The sequence below is a fragment of the Microcaecilia unicolor genome, chromosome 5 (assembly GCF_901765095.1).
Source record: "Microcaecilia unicolor chromosome 5, aMicUni1.1, whole genome shotgun sequence".
NCBI lineage: Eukaryota > Metazoa > Chordata > Amphibia > Gymnophiona > Siphonopidae > Microcaecilia > Microcaecilia unicolor.
This window is the reverse complement of record NC_044035.1, coordinates 357,043,081-357,065,932: the sequence shown is the minus strand read 5'-3', so window position 1 is coordinate 357,065,932 and position 22,852 is coordinate 357,043,081. Positions and strand designations below refer to the sequence as shown.

The 22,852-nt window shown below is 45.7% G+C and overlaps 1 protein-coding gene across 1 annotated transcript in view; it reads left to right on the top strand.

The window, feature by feature from the left end:
- LOC115471371 (ankyrin repeat domain-containing protein 11-like) overlaps positions 1 to 22,852 on the top strand; it is a 241,998-nt gene that overhangs the window by 92,778 nt on the left and 126,368 nt on the right. Inside the window, exon 3 of the mRNA XM_030205069.1 lies at positions 20,788 to 20,932. Within this exon, the coding sequence (XP_030060929.1) occupies positions 20,846 to 20,932 (87 nt within the window). The 5' untranslated portion in view covers positions 20,788 to 20,845. The remainder of the gene's footprint in view (positions 1 to 20,787; positions 20,933 to 22,852) is intronic.

The window sequence follows — 22,852 nt, the reverse complement described above, 5'->3', positions numbered from 1 at the left end:
TCAGTAAAATTCGCCCATTCCTTTCTGAGCACACCACCCGAACTCTCATCCACGCTCTCATTACCTCTCGCCTTGACTACTGCAACCTACTCCTCAGTGGCCTCCCACTTAACCATCTATCCCCCCTTCAGTCCGTTCAGATCTCTGCTGTGCGTCTTATCTTCCGCCTGGACCGATATGCTCATATCACCCCTCTCCTGAAGTCACTTCTCTGGCTTCCGATTAGGTACCGCATAGAGGTCATGCTTCTCTTACTAACCTACAAATGCACTCAATCTGCAGCCCCTCATTACCTCTCTACCCTCATCTCCCCTTACGCTCCTACCCGAAACCTCCACTCACAGGACAAATCCCTCCTCTCAGTACCCTTCTCCACCACCACCAACTCCAGACTCCGTCCTTTCTGCCTCGCCTCACCCTATGCTTGGAATAAACTTCCTGAGCCCATACGCCAAGCCCCCTCCCTGCCCATCTTCAAATCCTTACTCAAAGCCCACCTCTTCAATGTTGCTTTCGGCACCTAACCATTATACCCCTATTCAAGAAATCTAGACTGCTCCAAATTGATTGACTGCACATTTTTGTCCTTTAGATTGTAAGCTCCTTTGAGCAGGGACTGTCCTTCTTTGTGAAACTGTACAGCGCTGTGTAACCCTAGTAGCTCTTTAGAAATGTTAAGTAGTTAGTAGTAGTATATGGGTAATAAATTTGATATTAGGGTCACAATTATTCAACTGATCCAGAAACCTGTGTAACTCATCTTCTCCTCCTACCCATATCAAAAATATGCCATCTATAAAAAGTTTCCAAACCAGAATAGAATCCACCTGTTGAGAATTAGCTTAGCCCCCCTGGCAACCCCCTTTACCTGGCTTTAATACACATCCTGGAATAAAAAATAATTCCTCTTGATAACCAACCGAGCCATTTGCCACAAACGATTCATAAGGTTACCAGAAATAGGTCTAGAGTGCAAAATTTGTTCAATAAATTCCAGAGCTCAGTTCTGGGGAACATTAATATATAGTGATGTCACATCCATAGTCACCAGAATGATTTGGCCCTCTTGGGTACCTGTAATTCTTCCAAAAATAGCAACAAATCGGAGGAATCCCGTACATAAAAAGGTATGGCTAAAACTGATGGCTATAAAGAGAAATCTAAGAATTGTGATAAAAGTTCGAATGGTAACTCCCGACCAGATACAATGGACCTCCCAAGGGAGCGTTGCACTGATTTGTGAATCTTAGGTAAAAAAATATATATGTATCGAGGGCATCCTTGGGGTTTCATTGTATAAATACCTAAACTCTTTGAATGATATAGTCCACTCTTCAACTGCATGTTTTAATAACCTTTCTACACAAATTTGCAAATCCTTTGTTGGATCAGAAAGCAATTGTAAAAAGTTTTGATTGGTCAATTGCGACATCACTTCACTTTCATAATCTGCCTTGTTTTGAATGACAACACCTCCACCTTTATCAGCGCTTAAAATGTGTTGCAGCAAAGTAAGAAAGAAAATACCTTTGTGGGGTTGGAGGGACACAGGCCATGTGGCCATTGTGTTTATTGTAAACACGATATGATCACTGACTGGGTTCCCGTGGCTATGACTATATCCTAGTATATTCAGGGTAGGGAGTGCCATTCTGTGGTTGCTTGCTCGCTTGATAATCATTACAGCTGCAGCGGTTGATGGGGCATGGGTTCGTTACAAAGGGAACTTCTGTTGCTTGGGCAGATGCATTCTGGATTATTCCAGGGAGCATCTATCACTGGTAGAATTCAGTTTTCTCTATCTCAATCAGCTGGTAGGAAGGGATAGCGCTCATTTGTGCAGTGTAGTGGTGTTGCTTACTAAAGAAAAGCAGATTATCTGGTAAGACATAATTCCTTAGCGTCCCTCCGGACCGGACCAGGATTGGACTGATGGGTTGTGCTCGCCTACCAGCAGGTGGAGACTGAGAAAAAACTCTGACTCTAGAGAGCCAATAGGAGCCCTGGCCATGTGACCTTAGCCTCAGTATTTTCTCAGTCTCCCAGCAGGTAGGAAGTGAGCCCATTAGTCTCTCTCCTTTTCTCTTTAGATATTACAGATATTTGTGATAATTCTTCTGTGCCTGGAATCTTATTTAGAGGCTTGACAGGGTTTCCTTTCTCTTCTTTCTTTGACAGCCTCGGGGGTGTTAAACTCGAGTGTCTCGAGTCCACCCCCCTTCCTCCCCATCTCCCTGGCTTAGCAGGGAAGGGCCGTCCCTTTCTCTGGAAAGGTGTACCGTCTTTGGGAGAGGCAGCCACTTTTAACAGGCAGCTGCTTTAAAAGAATTAAATCAAATAAAAGGAAATTCAAAGAAGCAGCCTTTCTTTCCCCAGACTTCTAACGAGCAGGCAGCTCCAGTGTTTTATTATGATTGAGGGGTTATAAAAAAAAAAAAAAACCAAAAACAAATAGAAGAAAATAATTCAGTGTCTGTGACTTTAAACAGCGATTTTTCTCGTCAGATTTAATTTTCTCCATTTTCTTGCGTTTTGGTGGCGGCAGTTTAAACAAATGAAAAAAAAAAAAAAGAAAGGTGCGAACCGCGTAAGCGCGGCCACCTGTTTTTTCCGATATGGCTTAAAAGTTCAAACAGCTGCTGTCGGTCAGCGTCGCGCAGTTCACGCAGCCGGAACGTGTAAATTTTGCTCTCCCTTCAAGGTTTCTTCGGGTCCGGTGCTGCCTCCGGTTTTTTCGGGGCCTTTTTCGCCGGCTGTTGTTTCTTCGCCGTTCCACTGGGCTCCGCTTGTTCGGAGGTGTCGGGCGCGCTGTCGACGATCGCCACGGGGCCAGTGGCGCGAACGGCGGCCATTTTGTTTCTCCCTCCGTCTTATCAGTCGGGGATCTCTCTGCTGAAGGTAAGGCTGCAGTTCATAGAGCAGTTCGGCTCCAAGATGTGTACACTTTTGTATGTGCTGAACGGCGTATTCTAAAATGCTCTTGTGCTGAACGGCATATTCTAAAATGCTCTTCACATCAGCAGGCAATATTTGGTTGAAAGGGGGCTCCTTTCGTATATGGATATATAACAAGCTTTTCTTGTTTTAAATTTCTATGTATCACGGGGCTGTTTACACTAGTTTTTTCTGGTGCTCAGTCATTTTTCATTGCCTGGTGGAAAATCTACATCTTATCATAATATCATAATTCATTTCAAGCATTTTCCTCAATAGCTGTAGTATTATACAGTGTTTTAAGAACTTTAGAAACTTTCTCTATAGGCATAGAGTAAATTTCTGTCTTTCTCATTCCCTGGTGAATAGGACTACATTGCCTAAGAGTCAATTGATTGGTACTTTGCAATTCTGACCATAATATCTTAGTTCCTTTCAAGCATTTTACTCCATGCCTATGATGTTATATAGGGTTTTAAGAACTTAACAGACACACTCTCAATGGCTGTAGTGTTATACAGTGTTTTCTTTTTCAGACTTTAAGAAGCCTTCTCTAGAGGCATACAGTGGATTGTTCAGATGCCATGGGGATATATCAGCTCTTTCATATTCTCTGAGGGACAGTCCTGTCTACCAAGCTCCCAATCACTCAGCTGCCTTAGCAGGCATGCTTTATTCATGTCTTCCCTTCTTTTCCAACTGCCTTGAAGCCTCTCATATTTCATTTTAGCTTTCTTCTGGGTTTTACAGGACATATGGTCACTTAGAGAATAAAGTCATCCTTTCGTTTTGTATATTTCCCACTTAAAGATAGTGGAAGGTCCTCAAACCATCTACTCGTGTTTGTCTCTACTCTATCAGTTCAGCATTGGCAGATTATAAACATCCTGGTTTGGTCCAGTATGCCTATACATACCATCTGCTATCTCTTCCTCTTCCTTAGAGACCTGATGTTATATCAAGCTTTCTTGAATTCAGATACAGTCTTGTCTACACTGCCTTCACCAAGTGGCTGTGGCACAACTTCACTTTTTTCGTTACAGGTATTTGCCAAGTTTGTCCTTTTTCATTTTCATTCTATGCGCCTTCACTCCAGAGTGTTCTTTCAATTGGAAGGGGATTCACTCACTTCCTGTGTATTTTTGCCATAGGTACATAAGTATGGTTATGCTGGGTAAGGCCTAAAGTCCATCAAGTCCAGCATTCATATCTAATGGGCATAGGTACATAAGTTTAGCCATTCTGGGAAAGCTCAAATGTCCACCTTTCTACAACCAGAACAGCAGAAAAAAAAAAAAAAAAGAAACCTCTCACGAGAGTATCGAACAGAAATCTCTGCTCCAAAAGCAAGGCTTTGCAGTAATTCTGCAAACTAACGCATACAATATTTGCCATGGCTGTTCACCACTAGGAACACCGGGGACCCTGGGCCTAGGTTCGGTGTTTTAACCTGAAACAAGCTCAACATTCATATCTATTGGGTGTGAGTCTGGTACTACTACTACTACTACTTAACATTTCTAGAGCGCTACTAGGGTTACGCAGCGCTGTACAAATTAACAAAGAAGGACGTTCCCTGCTCAAAGGAGCGTACAATCTACATCTCAGTGAGGGAGGACGCATGACCGTGGTATGTGGATTAGGGAGATCCAAGAAATTACAGGCCGGTGAATCAGACGTTCATACTGGGACAATTTTTTTCTGTCCGGAGTGTACTACCATAGCTGGTGGACTCCTATATTCAGAACTTTCTATATTCAGAACTTACCCAACTATGGAACGCCATAGAGATAGGGTTGGAGTTTGTAGCCCTATTTAACTGGTGTCCTTGGTCACCCTTCCTCTTCTCCTCAGGATCCAGAGATTGGCTAGTGTTTTGCTTATGCATTAACCGGGCATTTTCAGCAGTACTCTCTCTTCCGTTCTTTTATAGATCTAAGAGGATGTTCATTGCGCTCTTAGGGTCATTTCATTCTTACCTAGACGACTGCCTAATTGGAGAAAGTCTTATCAGCAGAGTTCTCAGGTCACGCACCGGGTGTTGCATTTCTCTAGGTCTCTAGGTTGGGTGGTGATTGTAGCCAGGCCTCTCATTTGATCTCTCATCAGATATCTCTGATTTTCTCTTTGTTTAGTCAGGTGGGCGCACAGTCTTTTGTCTCCTCTGCAAACATCCCAGTTTATATTTTTCTTGGTGACCTTGGGCCTTCAGCCATTTCCTCGCTCTATTCTGCAGAATGCAATTTTACTTTCTAATGCCCAAGAAGGAATTTTCCTTCATCCCATTGCGAATCTCAGGGTCATCAATCGCGCTATTTAAGTGTCATCTAGTTATCTCAAGAACCTTAGTTCTGTCATTGGGATGCTTCGTGCAGTACACTTTTTGGCAGAAGCTTGTTTGTATATATTTTTTTCTGGGGGACCTCAGCAATTCGTTTTACCTTCGGGTGAATTTTGTTTTCCCTACTGACAAACAAGGCACAGAGAGCTATGTTGGTCCTTGCCATGGCAATGGATTATGTCATCCGCCAAGGAGGAGTTAAGAGTATACTCTTGAGTTTGTAGTCATTTTTTCTTAGTTCTCACCCTGCATTTAGATGAATGGACTCTCATTTTTTCAGCCTTACTTCCTCACTGCGACACTTCAGGGCTATCTCTTTTTGCCTTCAGGCTCACGAACGTTTCTTGCTTCTTCCGTTCAGCAACAGTCTTGACGGAGACAGGGACAGATGCCAATGTCCAGCAGGGGTTTTTCAACCTTCTATATGCGTTTCTTCCGTCATCCCACTAGGTGTTCACGCAGAACCAAGGCACCTTTCTACATCCGGACCCCCAGTCACTCAAACTTATGGCGTGGTTACTGGGTCTGCAACGTCTTTGATATTTTCGCAGGAAGTACTTCAAGTTTTAATTGCTTCCAGACAGAAATCTACATTAAAGTCCTATCAATCAAAGGGGCGACGGTTCACTCTGTGGTGCTCCTCTCGCCACTTCATTCCACAAACAGTATCCATTTCGCATGTTTTGGAATATCTTCTGCATCTTGCGAAATCTGGTCTGTCTTACTCATCCATTAGAGTTCATTTGGCAGCTCTATCAGTGATGCATGATACTGTTGACAACCGCACGCTTATGCAGCATCCACTGTCAAGGCGGTTTTCTTAAAGGAGTCCTGCACCTGTACCCCCCGCTTCGTTCACCAGCTAGGTGAACTACGTGAACAGACTCTTAAAGTTCTGTTTTCTAGTAGCCATAACTTTTTCTATAAAGTTTTCCTCTTCAAGCAGTGTTTCCTAGTAGCCATTGCAGCAAGTAGATCTATGTGTGGAATACTTCTACGGTTGGTAACTTCTTTTCGGTCTGCTGTAGTTTAAAGTTTTCACCTTTCCCAATCGGTTTTTTCTTATTGGTTTTGTCCTTCTAGCCAGTAGGCGTAAAAGTTTTTCATTGTTTCTAACCCGCTATATCTCGAAGGATCAAGGAAATGAGAATGTCTATTTCTCTTCTCGCTGAGAGGGCAGTTCCACAGCGTATTACAACATCTTCCACAACTTCAGAAGCGGGCTCTATTCTTACTACAGCGATTTTTGGTGCTCTCGGTGCACATTGGTAAGTTGGCAACTTAGTCCTAGTTTCATTTTATTTTGCTCATTGGGACACACTACATGTTAGTTGTCGCCAGGTGGCCTATGCAGCATGAACATTTCTCTGCAGTTTTCATAGGGTCCCTCCCTTCAGATTACTGCTTTGGTACTTCCCATCAGTCCAATCCTGGTCCGGTCCGGAGGGACGCTAAGGAAGGAGAAATTAGATCTTACCTGCTAATTTGCTTTCCTTTAGTCCCTCCGGACCGGACCAGGCCCCTCCCATGTTCTCTCTACTCTTTAGCTTCTTTTATTAAGTAGGAAGTGTATTCATTCCTTTACGTTTTGTGGAACAATACTATATATATACAGAACTTTATGTGGTCTATACCACTTCTCTGGTGGTTGCTGGTGAGCTCAATTGCTGGAATCTATTTATAAAACCTTAAATACGCCATATCACTTCTCTGGTGAGAGTTGTGGCTGAGCTCAGTTGCTGGAATATCTATAAAACCTTAAATATGATTTACCACTTTTCTGGTGAGAGTTGCTGGTAAGCTCAGTTGATGGAATATATATAAAATCTTAAGTGGGCCATACCACTTCTCTGGTGAGAGTTGCTGGTGAGCTATAAGACAAGTGAGCCATACCACTTCTCTGGGGAGAGTTGCTGGTGAGCTATATTATACGTGAGCCATACCACTTCTCTGGGGAGAGTTGCTGGTGAGCTATTTTACATGTGAGCCATATTGCTTCTCTGGTGAGAGTTGCTGGTGAGCTATAGTACAAGTGAGCCATACCACTTCTCTGGTGAGAGTTGCTGGTGAGCTGTAATACATATCAGGCCATACCACTTCTCTGGTGAGAGTTGCTGGTGAGCTCTGATACTTGGCATTGCCAAGTGCTTTGTGGCTGCTAGGATTCCATACGGCACAGAAGGTCTTTCTTTCTTTCCTGCTTTGTTATTCAAATACTGAGGCTAAGGTCACATGGCCAGGGCTCCTATTGGCTCTCTAGAGTCAGAGTTTTTTCTCAGTCTCCACCTGCTGGTAGGCGAGCACAACCCATCAGTCCAATCCTGGTCCGGTCCGGAGGGACTAAAGGAAAGCAAATTAGCAGGTAAGATCTAATTTCTCCTTTCTCCATATATGAGCTAACAAGGTTGTGCATCCTCGGTCCTCGAGGGCCGCAACCCAGCCATGTTTTCAGGATTTTTTAAATAAATATTTGAGATCTTCTTTTATACAGTTGAGGCAGTGCTTGCAAATAGCTACATGCACATGGCTTTGATAATTATATTTATTAATGGGTTACCATACCGCTTGTGTCATCAAACAGAGCCGAGCCCATTTGATTATAAAATCTGGTAACATATCACTGATCTTTTAAGAATCAGCCACATTTTCTCTTATCAACCAATAGTTACTTTTACAGACTCCTAAGGAAGGCAGTTACACTGAAACACGGCTCCGTGTCGAGTTTCAAAGTGTATCTACAACAGTGAACACTGTGTTCAACATACTTTCAATTTCCTGGTTTGTGTTTGAAGAGATGTTGCTTTACCCTACTCCACAGGACTCAAACAAAGTTTCATCACAACAGAGTGGTTCTTCACTCGCATCCTAATTTTCTTCTGAATTCGGTGTTGGATTTCCACTTTAACTTAGGCAAACCAAATAAAGTGTGAATGACCAAACAAATGATTTGAAGGAAACCTGAGGTAATGAATCACATAGATTAGTAATTTGTTATAATATTTCCAAACAGCTTCGATAATGTATCTTTTGTATATGAGCACAGTATTAAATCACTGTATCCAAAAGAGTAGCATAGAATGTCAAAGCATGAGCATGAATATTCTCTCTCATGTTTTGACATTCTTTGCCGCTATTTTGGATACAGCGACTTATTCTTATGCTCGTGTACAAAAGATGCATTATCAAGCCTGCTTGGGAGTATTACAGTACCTTACTAATTATGTGTTGCATTCTCAGGTTTCCTTCCCCTCATTTGTTTGGTCATCCTCTTTATTTTATTTGCCTTTGCAGTTTGTGGGGTTTTGGTTCTTCTCCTTGTGGATTTCCACCTTAACTGGTCAGTTGTCCTGCCAACATTTTCCCAAACTCTCATGCCCATCCTGGTGAAAGTGCACTGCACACCTTGGACTGCAAGCGAGCCTTAGCCTTCTATTTGGAGCAGACTAAAGCCTATGGACCACCCAGCGTTTTGTTTGTTTTGATCCAAATAAAATGGGGGCAGCCATCGGTAAAAACACTTTATTCCATTGGCTAGCAAATTGTATCTCCTACACTTATGCCCAGGCTGGACTGACTCTAGAGCAGTGCTTTTCAACCCAGTCCTCAGGGACCACCAAGCCAGTCAGATTTTCAGGATATCCACATTGAATATGCATGAGAGATTTGCATGTCTTGCCTTCTTTGTATGCAGATATCTCTCATGCATATTCATTATGGATATCCTGCAAACCCAGCTCACCAGGTGGTGGTCCCTGAGGATTGTATTGAAAATTGTTGCCGTAGAGGGTCATGTCACAGCTGACAGTCTCAGGTTATGGTTGCATCAGTAGCCCACTTCAGATCAGCCTCATTGAAGAGATTTGCAAAGCTGCAATGTGATCTTCAGTCCACACTTTCACATCTCACTAATGCCTTGAGCAGGATTCCCGACCAGATAGTTCAGTCAGATAGTGCTGCAGAATTTGTTTTGTCTAGAATCCAGCTCCACTCTCTTAAGCCCACTTTTGTTCTGTTCCAGGCTGCACTCACACAATAGCAATGTATGTAAGTTCTAATTTGGTTTTTCGTTGGCCTTGTCTATTGCAAGTCCCTATTGACTGTTTTGTTTTTGGTGAGCCTGGTAGCTAGAGACTCCCATATGTGGTCAGTATGTCATAAGAACATAAGAATGGTCCATCCTGTCGGGGCCTTTGCATTCTGTTGGGTTCTCAAGGCAGGACCGGAATTCGTGAGTCCTTGGGCCACTGCCGAGGAGCGGCAGCGGCAGGCAAGACCACCCTGGAACTGGATACACAGAAGAGCAGGACTGGAACTCTGGACTGGAGTAGTACAGAGGCAGGCAACTAGAACAGGCAGAACAGGAACTGCTTCACCTGCGCTTGGCCACCGTTCCTCCGGAGTTGAGCTCCGGAATGGGGGTGGCCGGCAGGACTTGCAGGATAAGGCAGGAACTGAAGATCCAGAGGACCCACCCTGGGTCTGGGATACACTAGAGAGGCTGGGCACGGAACTAGACTAGGACTGAAAGCTGCACGCAGCCACTAAGCCAGAAACACAAGACAGACTAAGGAGACAAGATGTACACAAAGGCTAGGCAGAACGGGGTTCAGGATATACACTCTAGCTAGGCAGAGACAGGATTCAGGATATACACTCAGGATATACACCCTAGCTAGGCAGAGACAGGATTCAGGATATACACTCAGGATATACACCCTAGCTAGGCAGAGACAGGATTCAGGATATACACTCAGGATAAACACGCTAGCAAGGCAGAAGCAGGACTCAGGAAATACAAGCAAGCTTGGCAGAAACAGGACAGGGTAAACAAGCAAGCTTGGTAGAAACAGGACTCAGGGTAAACAAGCAAGCTTGGCAGAAACAGGACTCGGGATATACACATAAGCTGGGCAGAAGCAGGGGTCAGGACCTACATACAAGCTTGGCTGAAGCGGGGTTCAGGATATGCAGACAAGCTTGGCAAAAGCACACAGAGAGTATCAGGGTTCAGACTATAGTCAGAGACAGGCAGCAAGCGGAGAATATCCGGGTTCAGGCAATAGTCAGAGACAGGCAGCAGGCAGAGAATATCCGGGTTCAGGCAATAGTCAGAGACAGGCAGCAGGCAGAGAATATCCGGGTTCAGGCAATAGTCAGAGACAGGCAGCAGGCAGAGAATAAACCAGGCACTAGCAGAGGTCAGGGCAATGGCTGAAGCTCCAGGAGCTAACAACCACCGACAGGGAACAAACAAAGGCTGGAAGCTAAATAGCTCCAAACAGAGACAGGGATCAAACACAGGCTGAAGCTTCAGCAGCTCCCAACACAGACAGGGAACCCACAAAGGCTGAAGATTCAGTGGCTCCAAACACAGAGTGGAGCACCAGAAGGACTAGCAGTCCACAGACACAATAAGCAGATGGGCAAGAGCTCCAGAGACAGGCTATATGGCAGCACAACAGAACACTCACTAACCTGACGACCTTTTGGCATAACACACACACTATGCAATGGCCCTGAATGCTAGCACAGCACTTCCTTATGAAGGCCCTCACTGATGATGTCACCTGCGCAGGACAGGAGCAGGAAACACACACACACCAAGGGGAGGCTGGGAACACATAGGAAGTGAACACACAGGAAAGACAAGCAGGAGCCATCTTGGAAGCTGGCACAGAGCAGGCGGCAGCCATCTTAGATGCTGGCTCCCCAGGGAGGCATAGCCCACACAGGTGAGGTCTAGTGAAGTAATCAGCACACAGAGCCAGAGACAGACAGAAACCAGCACAGAAGCTGACCCCCAGAAACAAGGTAAGGCTGAGGGTGGTCACGGCCACAGATGTGACACATCCAGCCCAGTATCCTGCTTTCAGCAGTTGCCAATCCAGGTTGCAAGTACCTAGCAGAAACACAATTAGTAGCACCATTCCATGTTACCAATCCCAGGGCAACCAGTGGCTTCCCCCATGTCCATCTCAATAGCAGGCTATGGACCTTTCCTTCAGGAACTTGTCCAAACCTTTTTTTAAAACCAGATACACTAACCGCTGTTACCACATCCTCCGGCAATGAGTTCCAGAGCTTAACTATTCTTAAGTGAAAAAATACTTCCTCCTATTTGTTTTAAGAGTATCCCCATGCAGTTTCATTGAGTGTCCCTTGGACTTTGTACTTTTTGAATAAGAGAAAAAACGATTCAACTCCACCCGTTCCACTTCATTCAGGATTTTATAGACCTCAGTCATATCCCCCCTCAGCCATGTCTCTTCCAAGCTGAGGAGCCCTAACCTGTTTAGCCTTTCCTCATGCGGGAGCAGTTCTATCCCCTCTATTATTTTGGTCGCTCTTCTTTGAACCTTTTCTGATTCTGCTATATCTTTTTTGAGATGCAGCAACCAGAACTGAACACAATACTCAAGGTGCGGTCGCAGCATGGAGCAATACAGAGACATTATAATATTTTTGGTCTTATTTTGCATCCCTGTCCTCATAATTCCTAGCATCCTGTTTGCTTTTTTGGCTGCTGCCGTACACTGGGCAGAAGATTTTCAGCGTATTGTCTATTAGGTCTTTTTCTTGAGTGGGCCCCAGCATTAGATAAGTATGATTCACAATATGCATCACTTTGCATTTGTTTACATTAAATTTAATCTGCCATTTGGATTCCCAGTCTTCCAGTTTTATAAGGTCTTCCTGCAATTCTTTACAATCCTCATGTGTTTTGACAACTTTGAATAGTTTTGTGTCATCCACAAATTTAATCACCTCGCTTATCGTTCTGATTTCCATCTCATTTATAAATATGCTAAATAGCACCGGTCTCAGTACTTATCTGTGCGGCACTCCACCATTCACCCTCCTCCTTTGAGAAAAATGGCCATTTAACTCTACCGTCCTCTGTTTTCTGTCCAATAACTAATTCCTAATCCACAACAGAACCTTGCCTCCCATCCCATGACTTTAATTTTCTCTGGAGTTTCTCATGAAGAACTTCGTTAAAAGCTTTATGGAAATCTAGATACATGGTTCACTTTTATCCACATGCTTATTCACACGTTCAAAGAAATGAAGCAAGTTCGTGTGAGGCAAGATCTCCCATGGCTGAACCCATGCTGACTCTGTCCCATTAAACCATGTTTGTATACGTGTTAGTCTTCATAATAATTTCCACCATTTTACCTAGCACTGAAGTCAAGCTTACCGGTCTGTAATTACTCGGATCACCCATGGAACCCCTTTTAAAAATTGATGTCACATTGGCCACCCTCCAATCCTCGGGTACTACTGACTTTAACAACAGGTTACAGATCACTAGCAGCAGATCATCAATTTCAGGTTTGAGTTCTTTCAGTAGTACCCTGGGGTGTATGCCATCTGGTCCAGGTGATTTATCACTCTTTAACTTGTCAGTTTGGCTCAGTACATTTTCCAAGTTCACCGAGTTTTCTTTCAGTTCCTCTGCATTGTCACCCCTGAAAACCATTTCTCGTACAGGTAGATCTCATACATCATCTTCCATAAAGACCGAAGCAAAGAATTCATTGTCTCTCTGCTATAGCCCTGTCCTCCCTGAGCGCTCCTTTTACTCCTTCCTGATCTAACGGTCGTACTGATTCCCTTGCAGGCTTCCTGCTTCTGATATACTTGAAAAAAGTGTTACTATGAGTTTTCATCTCCGTGACGTTTTTCTTCATATTCTTTTATCCTTATCAGTGCTTTGCATCTGGCTTGACTGCTTATGTTACTTATTATTTTCTTCATTTGGATCCTTTTTCCATTTTTTTGAAAGATGTCCTTTTGGCTCTAATAGCCTTGTCAGCAGCAGATGAATCCATTAACTGACGGGTTGTATCCGCCTACCAGCAGGTGGAGATAGAGAACACTGAAAAAACACAGTGACCCTTGGACAGCTAGCCCCCAACTTCCTTCAGGTTTTCTCTATCTCCCAGCAGGTGTGGGCGTAGCTTGATCAGCTCCTGGATTTCAGACTGCCTGGGGTGGCTGCTGTGCTTTGCCAGTTGAGCAGGGGTGTTGTGGCTGGTGGTGCCCACTTTAAAGGCATATAGGTTCGCCCTTTCCCTGCCTTATCCATTCCCCCCACCTCCCGGAGTCCCTCTGTTGCTGCCTGCCTCCAACTTTCCTCACAGCGTTAAAAAAAAAAAAAAAAAAAAAAAAAAAAAGCTTGCTTTTACTGCATGGCTGTTATGAGGCTTTTTCCAGAGATTCTGGTTCTGTGCAGCTTGACTGGAGCTCGTTAACTCGGTCTTCTGAGGTGAGAGTGGTGCCCAGCAACTTCGGGGAGGTCCCACGGACACTGTTCCGAATGGGGTAAGTTTTGGTGCGAAGCCGCCATTTTATTGCCATATTTCCGTCCAGTCGGGTGATGGCTGCTGAGGGAGTTAAGTGTTGCTCCCGTTGTTGTAAACGCAGATCAGCAGCGGGGCTGTGTAAAACGTGCTCCTTAGACGCTCACGCTAGTATGAGCATGGCGAGCGATGTTTCTTCCCTCTCAATGGAACTGGCAGCGGGCGCCATTTTGGAAGCCTCGACCCTCGCGGTTGCGGAGGAGTCTGAGTGCAGAGGGATGCCTCATTTAGAGGCTGCCAGAGGAGCTCCTACATCCGTTTCTCCTAATTTGGAGGCGGAGGGTCAGGGTGAGTTTTCACCCCTGAGTTTGTGCTTTTAATGCATAAGGCTTTCATGCTGAAAAGAGCTCTGTGGCAGGTGTCTGACACTGCGTTGCATCCTGGCTTCCCTCCGGGTGTTGATGCCTCGGGGATGGCTTCAGATGTTATTTCCTCCCCCGCGCGTTGGAAACACGCTAAACATAGACAGGTAAATTCCCCGTCTGAAAGTGGCGCATATCCTTTTTCCCCTCCGTGGTTGGGCTGTGGGGAGTCTGAGGGGTCTGGCAGGCCCTCAGGGACGGATGATCCAGAGGAGGGTGCCTGTTGGCCACTGGATTTGGATGATCCCAGTGCGGTCCAGATTTTCCACCGCAACGAGCTGCCAGCTCTCATTACTGATGCCTTGCAGGCCCTCTCGATTGATGATCCTGCTGAAGGCGAGGCCTCCTCTGTTAATCTTAGGATGGCGAGTACTAAGAAGCCTACTCGGGCCTTTCCGGTGCATGACTCCATCCAAGAGTTTATTTCTGCTCAGTAGTCTGACCCCGATGGGCCTTTGAAAGTGGTCAGCTTTACCCTCTGAGTGAGGAGCACTTGGCCCCTTTGGGGATACCTAAAGTGGATGCGTTGGTCACGTCGTTGACAAAAAAGACCACTCTCCCAGTAGAGGGAGGGGTCGCTTTGAAAGACATGCAGGACCGGCGGCTGGAGTCCGTTCTGAAGTGGTCCTTTGAAATTGCGGGCCTTGCCTTGAGGGCGTCTATTTGCAGTTCCTATGCAGCCCGGGCATGTCTTTCCTGGTTACAGCAGGCAGTGGAACAGCGGCATTGGGCGGTTGACATGGCTTCTAAGCAAAGGCTGGTGAGGCTACCCTTTCGGGGCCTCCTGTTATTTGGAGAGGAATTGGAGAAGATTGTGAAAGACCTGGGGGAATCTAAACCCCAGCGGTTACCTGAGGATAGGCTGAGGCCTTCTTCCAAGGGTTCTGTGGTCCCTCCTCTTCCAGACCTCGCTTTCGTGACGCTTGCAGGTATCGCCCGGGGTGCTCTGCTGGGTTTTCTCAACGTGCCCGTTTCAGCAGAGGAACTCCTTTTGCTCGGACAAATGTTCCGCAGGGGCTGGTTCAAGGCCAGGAGTTGGGCGTCCTCCACAATGATGGGACGCCGGTCCACTCCTCCATGCCTGCAATAGGAGAATGTCTTTCCCTCTTTCTAGAGGAGTGGACCAAGATTACCTCAGATCAGTAGGTCCTGGACCTGATCAGAGAAGGTTACCGATTGGAATTCGGTGCCCCGGTGAGAGACGTGTTTGTGGAGTCCCGATGCGGCAGTGCCGTAAAACAGGCAGCAGTAGAGGAGACCTTACAAGTCTTGCTGCACCTCAGAGCGGTGATCCCGGTGACTCTCGCCGAACGCGGCTGCGGCCGCTATTCCATTAATTTTGTTGTGCCTTTCAGACCTATCCTCGACTTACGAAGAGTCAACGAGGCCCTCAGAGTACGACATTTTTGCATGGAAAGAAGCATTATTTGCACATTCCTATCTGGCCTCCTCACTACTACTACTACTTATTTCTATAGTGCTACTAGATGTATGCAACGCTGTACACTTGAACATGAAGAGACAGTCCCTGCTCAACAGAGCTTGCAATCTAATTTGGACAAACAGGACAAACAAAAGATAAGGGAATATTAAAGTGAAGATGATAAAATAAAGGTTCTGAACAAGGGTTAGGAGTTAAAAGCAGCATCAAAAAGGTGGGCTTTTAGCTTAGATTTGAAGACGGTTAGAGATGGAGCTTGACGTACCGGCTCAGGAAGTCTATTCCAGGCATATGGTGCAGCAAGATAAAAGGAACGGAGTCTGGAGTTAGCAGTGGAGGAGAAGGGTGCAGAAAAGAGAGATTTACCCAGTGAGCGGTTCCTCCACTTTGCGGTGTTGGGAAAACATTTCCAGTTTCGGGCCTTGCCTTTCGGCCTAGCTACAGCTCCCCTAACCTTTTCCAAGGTAATGGTGGTTGTAGCTGCCTGTCTCAGAGGAGAGGGTATCAGAGTTCACCCTTATCTCGACGACTGGCTCATCATAGCGGATTCTGCAACCGAGAGTCGTCTTGCCACAGCCAGAGTGGTTACAGTCCTGCAGGCGCTAGGCTGGGTGGTCAATATACCCAACAGTCACCTGACCCCCTCTCAATCTCTCGAGTATTTCGGGGTCCAGTTTGACATGGCCTCGGGGTTTGTTTTTCTCCCTGACCAAAGGCGGTGCAAGCTTCAGAATCAGGTCCGTCTGCTCCTGTGGATGCCTCGCCCGCGAGCTTGGGACTTTGTCCAGCTGCTGGGGTCGATGACGGCCACCTTGGAGGTGATTCCTTGGGCGAGAGCTCATATGAGGCCTCTGCAGATTGCCCTGCTTCAACAATGGTCTCCGATGTCCCAGGAATATCAACGCAGACTAACGTTGCTCCATGTGGCCCGGCTCGGTATGGAGTGGTGGCTGTCCCAACAGGATGCTGCGCCAAGGACTGCCTCTTGCGCTTCCTTCTTGGTGCCTGGTGGTAACAGATGCCAGCCTTTTGGGCCGGGGAGCGCATTGCCAGGGAAGCTATGCTTAGGGTCTGTGGACACCCGTGGAAGCGGGATGGTCCATTAATCGCTTGGAACTGAGAGCAATGTTCCAGGCTCTTATGGCCTTTCAAAAGACTCTGAAGGGGCTTGCTGTCCGGGTTCTGTCAGACAACACGACAGCGGTGGCATACGTAAATCGTCAGGCACTCAGTACAGGGCCCTGGCCGCGGAGACCGCTCAGATTTGCCAGTGGGCCGAACTACACCTGCAGCTTCTGTCTGCAGCTCACATAGCAGGTCAGAGCAACGTGCAAGCCGATTTTCTCAGCAGGCATCAAATCGACCCGGCGGAATGGGAACTGGCAGAAGAAGTTTTTCTTCAGATTTGTGCCAAATGGGGGACTCCCAGAATGGATCTAATGGCGTCATGTGCAAACGCCAAAGTGCCTCGCTTTTTCAGCAGAAGGAGAGATCCTCACTTGGCGGGGCTGGATGCTGTGGCTCAACCTTGGCCCTCGGGTCTCCTGTATGTGTTCCCTCCTTGGCCCTTGATAGAGCGAGTCCTACTGCGGATTCGTCATCACCGAGGTCTGGTGATTCTCATTGCTCCAGATTGGCCAAGGTATCTGTGGTATGCGGATCTCCGCCGGATGCTGGTGGACGCTCCTGTTCATTTGCCCCTGGTGCCGAACCTGTTGGTTCAGGGTCCGGTGTCTATGGAGGATCCCTGCCAATTTGGTCTTTCGGCCTGGCTATTGAGAGGGCACAATTGAGAGACAAGGGCTACTCTAACAAGGTCATCTCCACTCTCTTGCAGGCCCACAAGTGGTCCACCTCCGCAGCTTATGCTCGGATCTGGCGCAAGTTTGAGGCGTGGGGTGTTTCAAAGGCGATCATACCCACACGGGCCAGTCTAGGCAGTGCTGGACTTTTTGCAGGAGGGCTTACAAAAAGGCCTGGCTTACAATTCCCTGCGGGTACAAGTGGCAGCATTACCATGCTATCGAGGGAAAGTCGCTGGCTTGCCCCTTGCTGCTCATCCGGACATTGCCCGATTTCTCAGAGGGGTGCTTAAGCTCTCTCCTCCCATCCGGTTGCCCTGTCCGGCCTGGAACCTGGGGCTGGTGTTGAAGGCTCTTCAGTGTTCACCCTTTGAGCTTCGGAGAAGGATGTGACTCTCAAGACAGTCTTTTTGGTGGCCATTACATCGGCTAGATGCGTGTCTGAGCTGCAGACTCTGTCCTGTCGGGACCCTTTTCTGCAATTCTCGGAGTCCGGAGTAACTGTACGTACAGTGCTTTCCTTCCTGCCTAAGGTGGTTTCAGCGTTTCACCTGAACCAGCCCTTTTTTCTTCCTTCCTTTTCTAGGGAAGAGTTCCCAGACTCCTTTGGCCAGTTACATCTTTTGGATGTCCGCAGGGTGCTGTTGCAGTATCTACAGATGTCAAATGACTTCAGGACTTTTGATTGACTTTTTGTCGTCTTGTCAGGTGCTCGGCTTGGAGGTCCAGCGTCTAAGGCCACTATAGCCCGTTGGCTCAAGGAAGTAATTTTTGCTGCGTATCTGCTTTCAGGTCGGTCTCGTGGGCTGACGGGTGCACTCTCTCTTCAAGAGATCTGTAGTGCGGCTACTTGGGCTTCTCAGCTCTCTTTTGTGCGGCATTACAGGCTGGATGTTGCAGCGAAGCAGGATGCTGTTTTTGGAGCTCAAGTGCTTGCTCGCGGTGTGGCCTGTTCCCACCCTATTTAGGGAGTGCTTTTGTACATCCCATCAGTTAATGGATTCATCTTCTGCTGATGACATGGAAGGGAAAATTAGGTTCTTACCCTGGTAATTTCCTTTCCTTTAGTCACTGCAGATGAATCCATGATCCCTCCCTGTCTGACTTTGTTTTTTGTTCAGATCTTTCATGCAGATATAAATCGCATTGGGAGAAGTTGGAAACCAGTTCTCAGAATTTGTACATGATGATCTACTACAGGAGGTTGAGATCGTCCCTCCTTTGCATGGTTATTACCTGTTCTGGGGCGTTTGTTCGCTGTGAGGAAAGTTTATGTTGTTATAGCTTTATGGTTCACTCTGCTTTGGAAATCTCAAATATTGAAGGCAGCTGGGGGCTAGCCGTCTAAGGGTCACTGTGGTTTTTCAGTGTTCTCTATCTCCACCTGCTGGTAGGCGGATGCAACCCATCAGTTAATGGATTCATCTGCTGTGACTAAAGGAAAGAAAATTACCAAGATAAGAACCTAATTTTCCCATGAGCTTTCATCTCTGTGGCGTTTTTCTTCATATCCTTTTATCCTTATCAGTGCTTTGCATCTGGCTTGACAGTGCTTATGTTACTTATTATTTTCTTGATTTGGATCCTTTTTCCATTTTTTTTGAAGGATGTCCTTTTGGCTCTAATAGCCTCTTTCACCTCACCTTTTAACCATGCTGGCTTTTGTTTGCTCTGTTTTCCACCTTTGTTAATACGGGACATACATATAGTCGGGGCTTTATGATATTTTTGAACAACATCCATGCCTGATTCAGAGTCTTAACCATGTCGGCTGAACCTTTCAGCGTCATTTTAACCATTTTCCTCATTTTGTCATCATCGTCCTTTTGAAAATTAAAAGCTGCTACTGTAGGTTTTCTTAGTGACTTCACTCCAAATATCAGCTCAAGTTTGATCAAATTATCACTGTTTCGCAGCAGATCCTGCACTGTTACCTGTTTTTCCTCAAAGAAAGTGAAGTTACTCACCTGTAGCAGATGTTCTCAGAGGACAACAGGGCACAAATTACCACCTATCCCATTTTTCCGAGGAATTGCATTCCTTATGCTTTTTTTTACTATACTGTTGGTCCTGTGCACTTATGTTGGGCAGGAAGTCACAAAGTTTGTCCCCGTCCTCACGGGCTCTGTCCCCGTCCCCATGCCCGCGGTTACTGCGAGTCCCCATGTCATTCTGTAACCCACTGTAACCGCGGGGACGGGGACAGATCCCACGGGGGGTGGGGATGGGGACAGTCCATGAGGACGGGGACAAACTTTGTCCCAGTGTCACTTTCTACTTTGAAGCCTGTTAATGAACTGGACTGTTATTTATGTTTGATGCAGATTAAAATATTTTTATTTTTTGGAAAAACAAGCAAACATGCTTGCCACAGCTAGCAAAATTTGCATGGGGGATCCTGTACTTCCTGCTACCAGCACATCTAAGACTTTTTTTTTTTTTGCAGGAGGTACTGTGGAAGACATGAGAGCTAGATTGAATCCTGAGATTGTTGATGACTTTTATCCACAGATTAAAAAATCATAACTGTTCTTCATAGGGCACATTTCTCCCCTCTAGGGCATACAGAACTAGTTATATTTGTACCCCTGGACATTTTAACAGGGTGGATTAGGATTCCTTGGAGTAGTAGAAGTCAGCTATTGTTGGGGTTGGAAGGCTAGAGGGTGGTGGTGGTGGGAGGGTTTATTAAAGTTGCTGCTTATTAGTGTTTTCTATTTGTAATTTATACACAACAGTTGCACAGCATATTCATTTTTATACTGTAATAAAAAGATTTACATTTAAAATCAGAAGTGTTTGAGGCTTCTGCAGATGAGAACAAAGCGGGCGGGGACGGAAACTGGGCCTGCGGGGACCGGATGGGAACGGAGACAGAACCCACGGGGACGGGGACAAATTTTATCCCCGTGTCATTCTCTAGTGGTAGCCAGTGGCTGTGCTCATATACTGGCTTCTAGAAAGAGCTGTTTTGTGGATAGGGACTGTTTCTGAAATGACTGATAGTTGTGAATCAAAGGTTTTGGATTCTATAATTCCAGTTAAGCTAGAAGCCCAAAGAAATGGACAAAATTGCAGTGCCAAAAACCATGTCCAGATTTAAGTATAAGCATCATAGGTAACTTCCTTTAGTGCCAGATTTTGAGTGGTGTTTGTAGCATTACCTCCCTTGTCTTGAGCTGGATGTGTTGGGTTATGCCAATGATCTTGCTGCAGCTGCACTTTTTATATTCACATGATGACAGGAAGCCCATGCTGAAGGTGGGAGTAGGATGGCACAGGTTTTGTCAGCGCTGCAAGACCAACCTTGGCACAGGGGCAAGATAAGAGTTGACTCCGTGAGAAGGAAGAATCTAGGCAGGGGCAAATTGGAGGAGATATGGGGGTTGGGGAAGGAGTGTCATTCTATCCCCCTGTGCCGGTCACCCATCACTGCATATATTCCTTCAGCAAACAGGTGAAATAATCTGTGCAACTGAAACATGCTTTGTTTTGTTTTGGTACTGTAATTTTGCTCTTTTTCATCTTTTCTTTATGAAAGACAGTTGATAACAAGGAGATGGCAGCATACATGAAGGTCAAGTAAGGAAGGCAGAACGATGCCCAAGGCTGGGTGTTCTAAAACACCACAGTCAGAAGCTTTCTCTCTCCGTAACGACATGGTGGAGAAACAAACTGGGAAAAAGGTAATGTTATTTCTAATTCTATTCACTGTTGCAGATCTGAGAGGCTGCTACCCCTAAAACTCTCTACAAACTCCTGTATGCCTGAGAGAGTGGTTGTGACAAACAGATTCTATCTTGGCCATGTTCATTTTATAACAGACCACCACAGGGGTCCTTGTGGACTCAGAATCAGAAATGTAGAATTTGAAAAAAAAAAAACCCACCCAAAAACAGAGGAAAGTGCAAGAGTTGCTGAAGTTGCTTTCCTTCATAATGTAGGGTTTCTGTATTGTAGCAGGAAAGGAAAATGGGGAGCCAACATGGACTTCATCTGTCATCAGATTCTCTATGTTTGTGTTTTTATATGCAAGTCCAACAATACATTGGCTAATTCTAGATTTTTCATGTGAACTTTTTCTTGTTTCTTTTAATAAGTCGTTATGGTGGTATTATGTATCAGTATTGGCTGTACAAATTCTGACTACATCTCCAGTACAAGTTCATGGATAATCTCTAAAGCTGCTGCATTCTCATTCTGTTGAGCAAGTGGGTCATGTTTTAAGAATGAGGCCTTTGACATGTCATATGCTATTTGTGTGATGTCTAAGCCTTACTTCATTTTTCTGGTTTCTTGTTGAAATGATACCAAGATGAAAATTGACTATTCTTTGCTGCTGCTTTCCTAAGATTCACAGTTGTTGTTTCCTTCCTTCCCTCCTGCCAGCAGGAGGAGAGCAGCACTTCTTATGTGTCTGCATCCTCTTTTGTCAACTTCTCTGTTATCGGACTTATCGTGCTGACAGGTCTCAGACTACTAGTCTCATATATTCAGACACCAGATAGTGACACCAGAAGCAGCCACAGCATGAAGCAATACTCTCTTCTTTCTAGCCATAAGGGAGAGAAAACACACCAGAGGTAGAGGAGAAAGCATTGAGCTAGGGCTGACACTACCCCAGCACAGCAAGAACTTTGCATGGCACACTGGTTTGGAAGCACTGTTGTTAGGCACAAGGCTGATAGCTGTAATAAATGCCTTTCTCAGTAGTTTGAAGAGAGTTACTTACATTACATTCATATACAATGAGTAGTTTTCCTATCCCTAGAGGGCTTTACAATCAAAGTTTGCACCTGAATCAATTGAGGGGTAAGTCACTTGCCTAAGCTCATAAGGAGTAGGAGTGGGATTTGAACCTGGCTTATCTGGTTCTTGGCCCAGTGCTCTAATCATTAGTTTAGTCTCTTATGAAGGGATGCAAAATAGAAATGTAAGTGAGAACAAATTAGGGGCATATTTATAGGTAAGCCTTTACTGGCCTATTCCTATCCACTTTTGTCTTAGGTCCACCAAGCAGCTAGGCACACCAATCCTGTAAACTGGCAGGGATCGCCAGGCCCCGTCGACTGAAGAAGTCCAAGAACTAAGCATGCTTGCAATGCTGTCATTAGTGGATCAACATGTTGCAGTTAACTGCTGCACTTTGTAGACTTGGCACAGTTCCAGATTTCTTCAGCTGCTGGGGCTTGGGGATCCCAGCCAGCTAAGGTATTTTTAACTGTAATTTTAGAGTGAGAAGGGCAAAAGGAACAGGAAAATAAGACAGGGAGAAATGGGTGCTTAGTGCTCTCCCCCCCCCCCCCCCCCCCCCCCAAAAAAAAAGAAGAAAATTTACTTCTGGCTACCCTACTGAAACAAACAGAGCTCACCTGATGGGTCTTGTTCTTCTGTTTTTACATCTACTCTCTAATTCAGACTTGTCCAAGGTCAGTCCTGGAGGGCTACAAAAAGGCCAAGTTTTTGCGCTATCCCTATTCAGGAGTTCTCAACAGTCCTTGGTACATACCCAGTCAGTCAGGTTTTCAGGATATCCACAATGAATATACAGATCTGCATTCACTAACTGTTGGGAGGCGGGGTAATGCTGGGCAGACTTATACGGT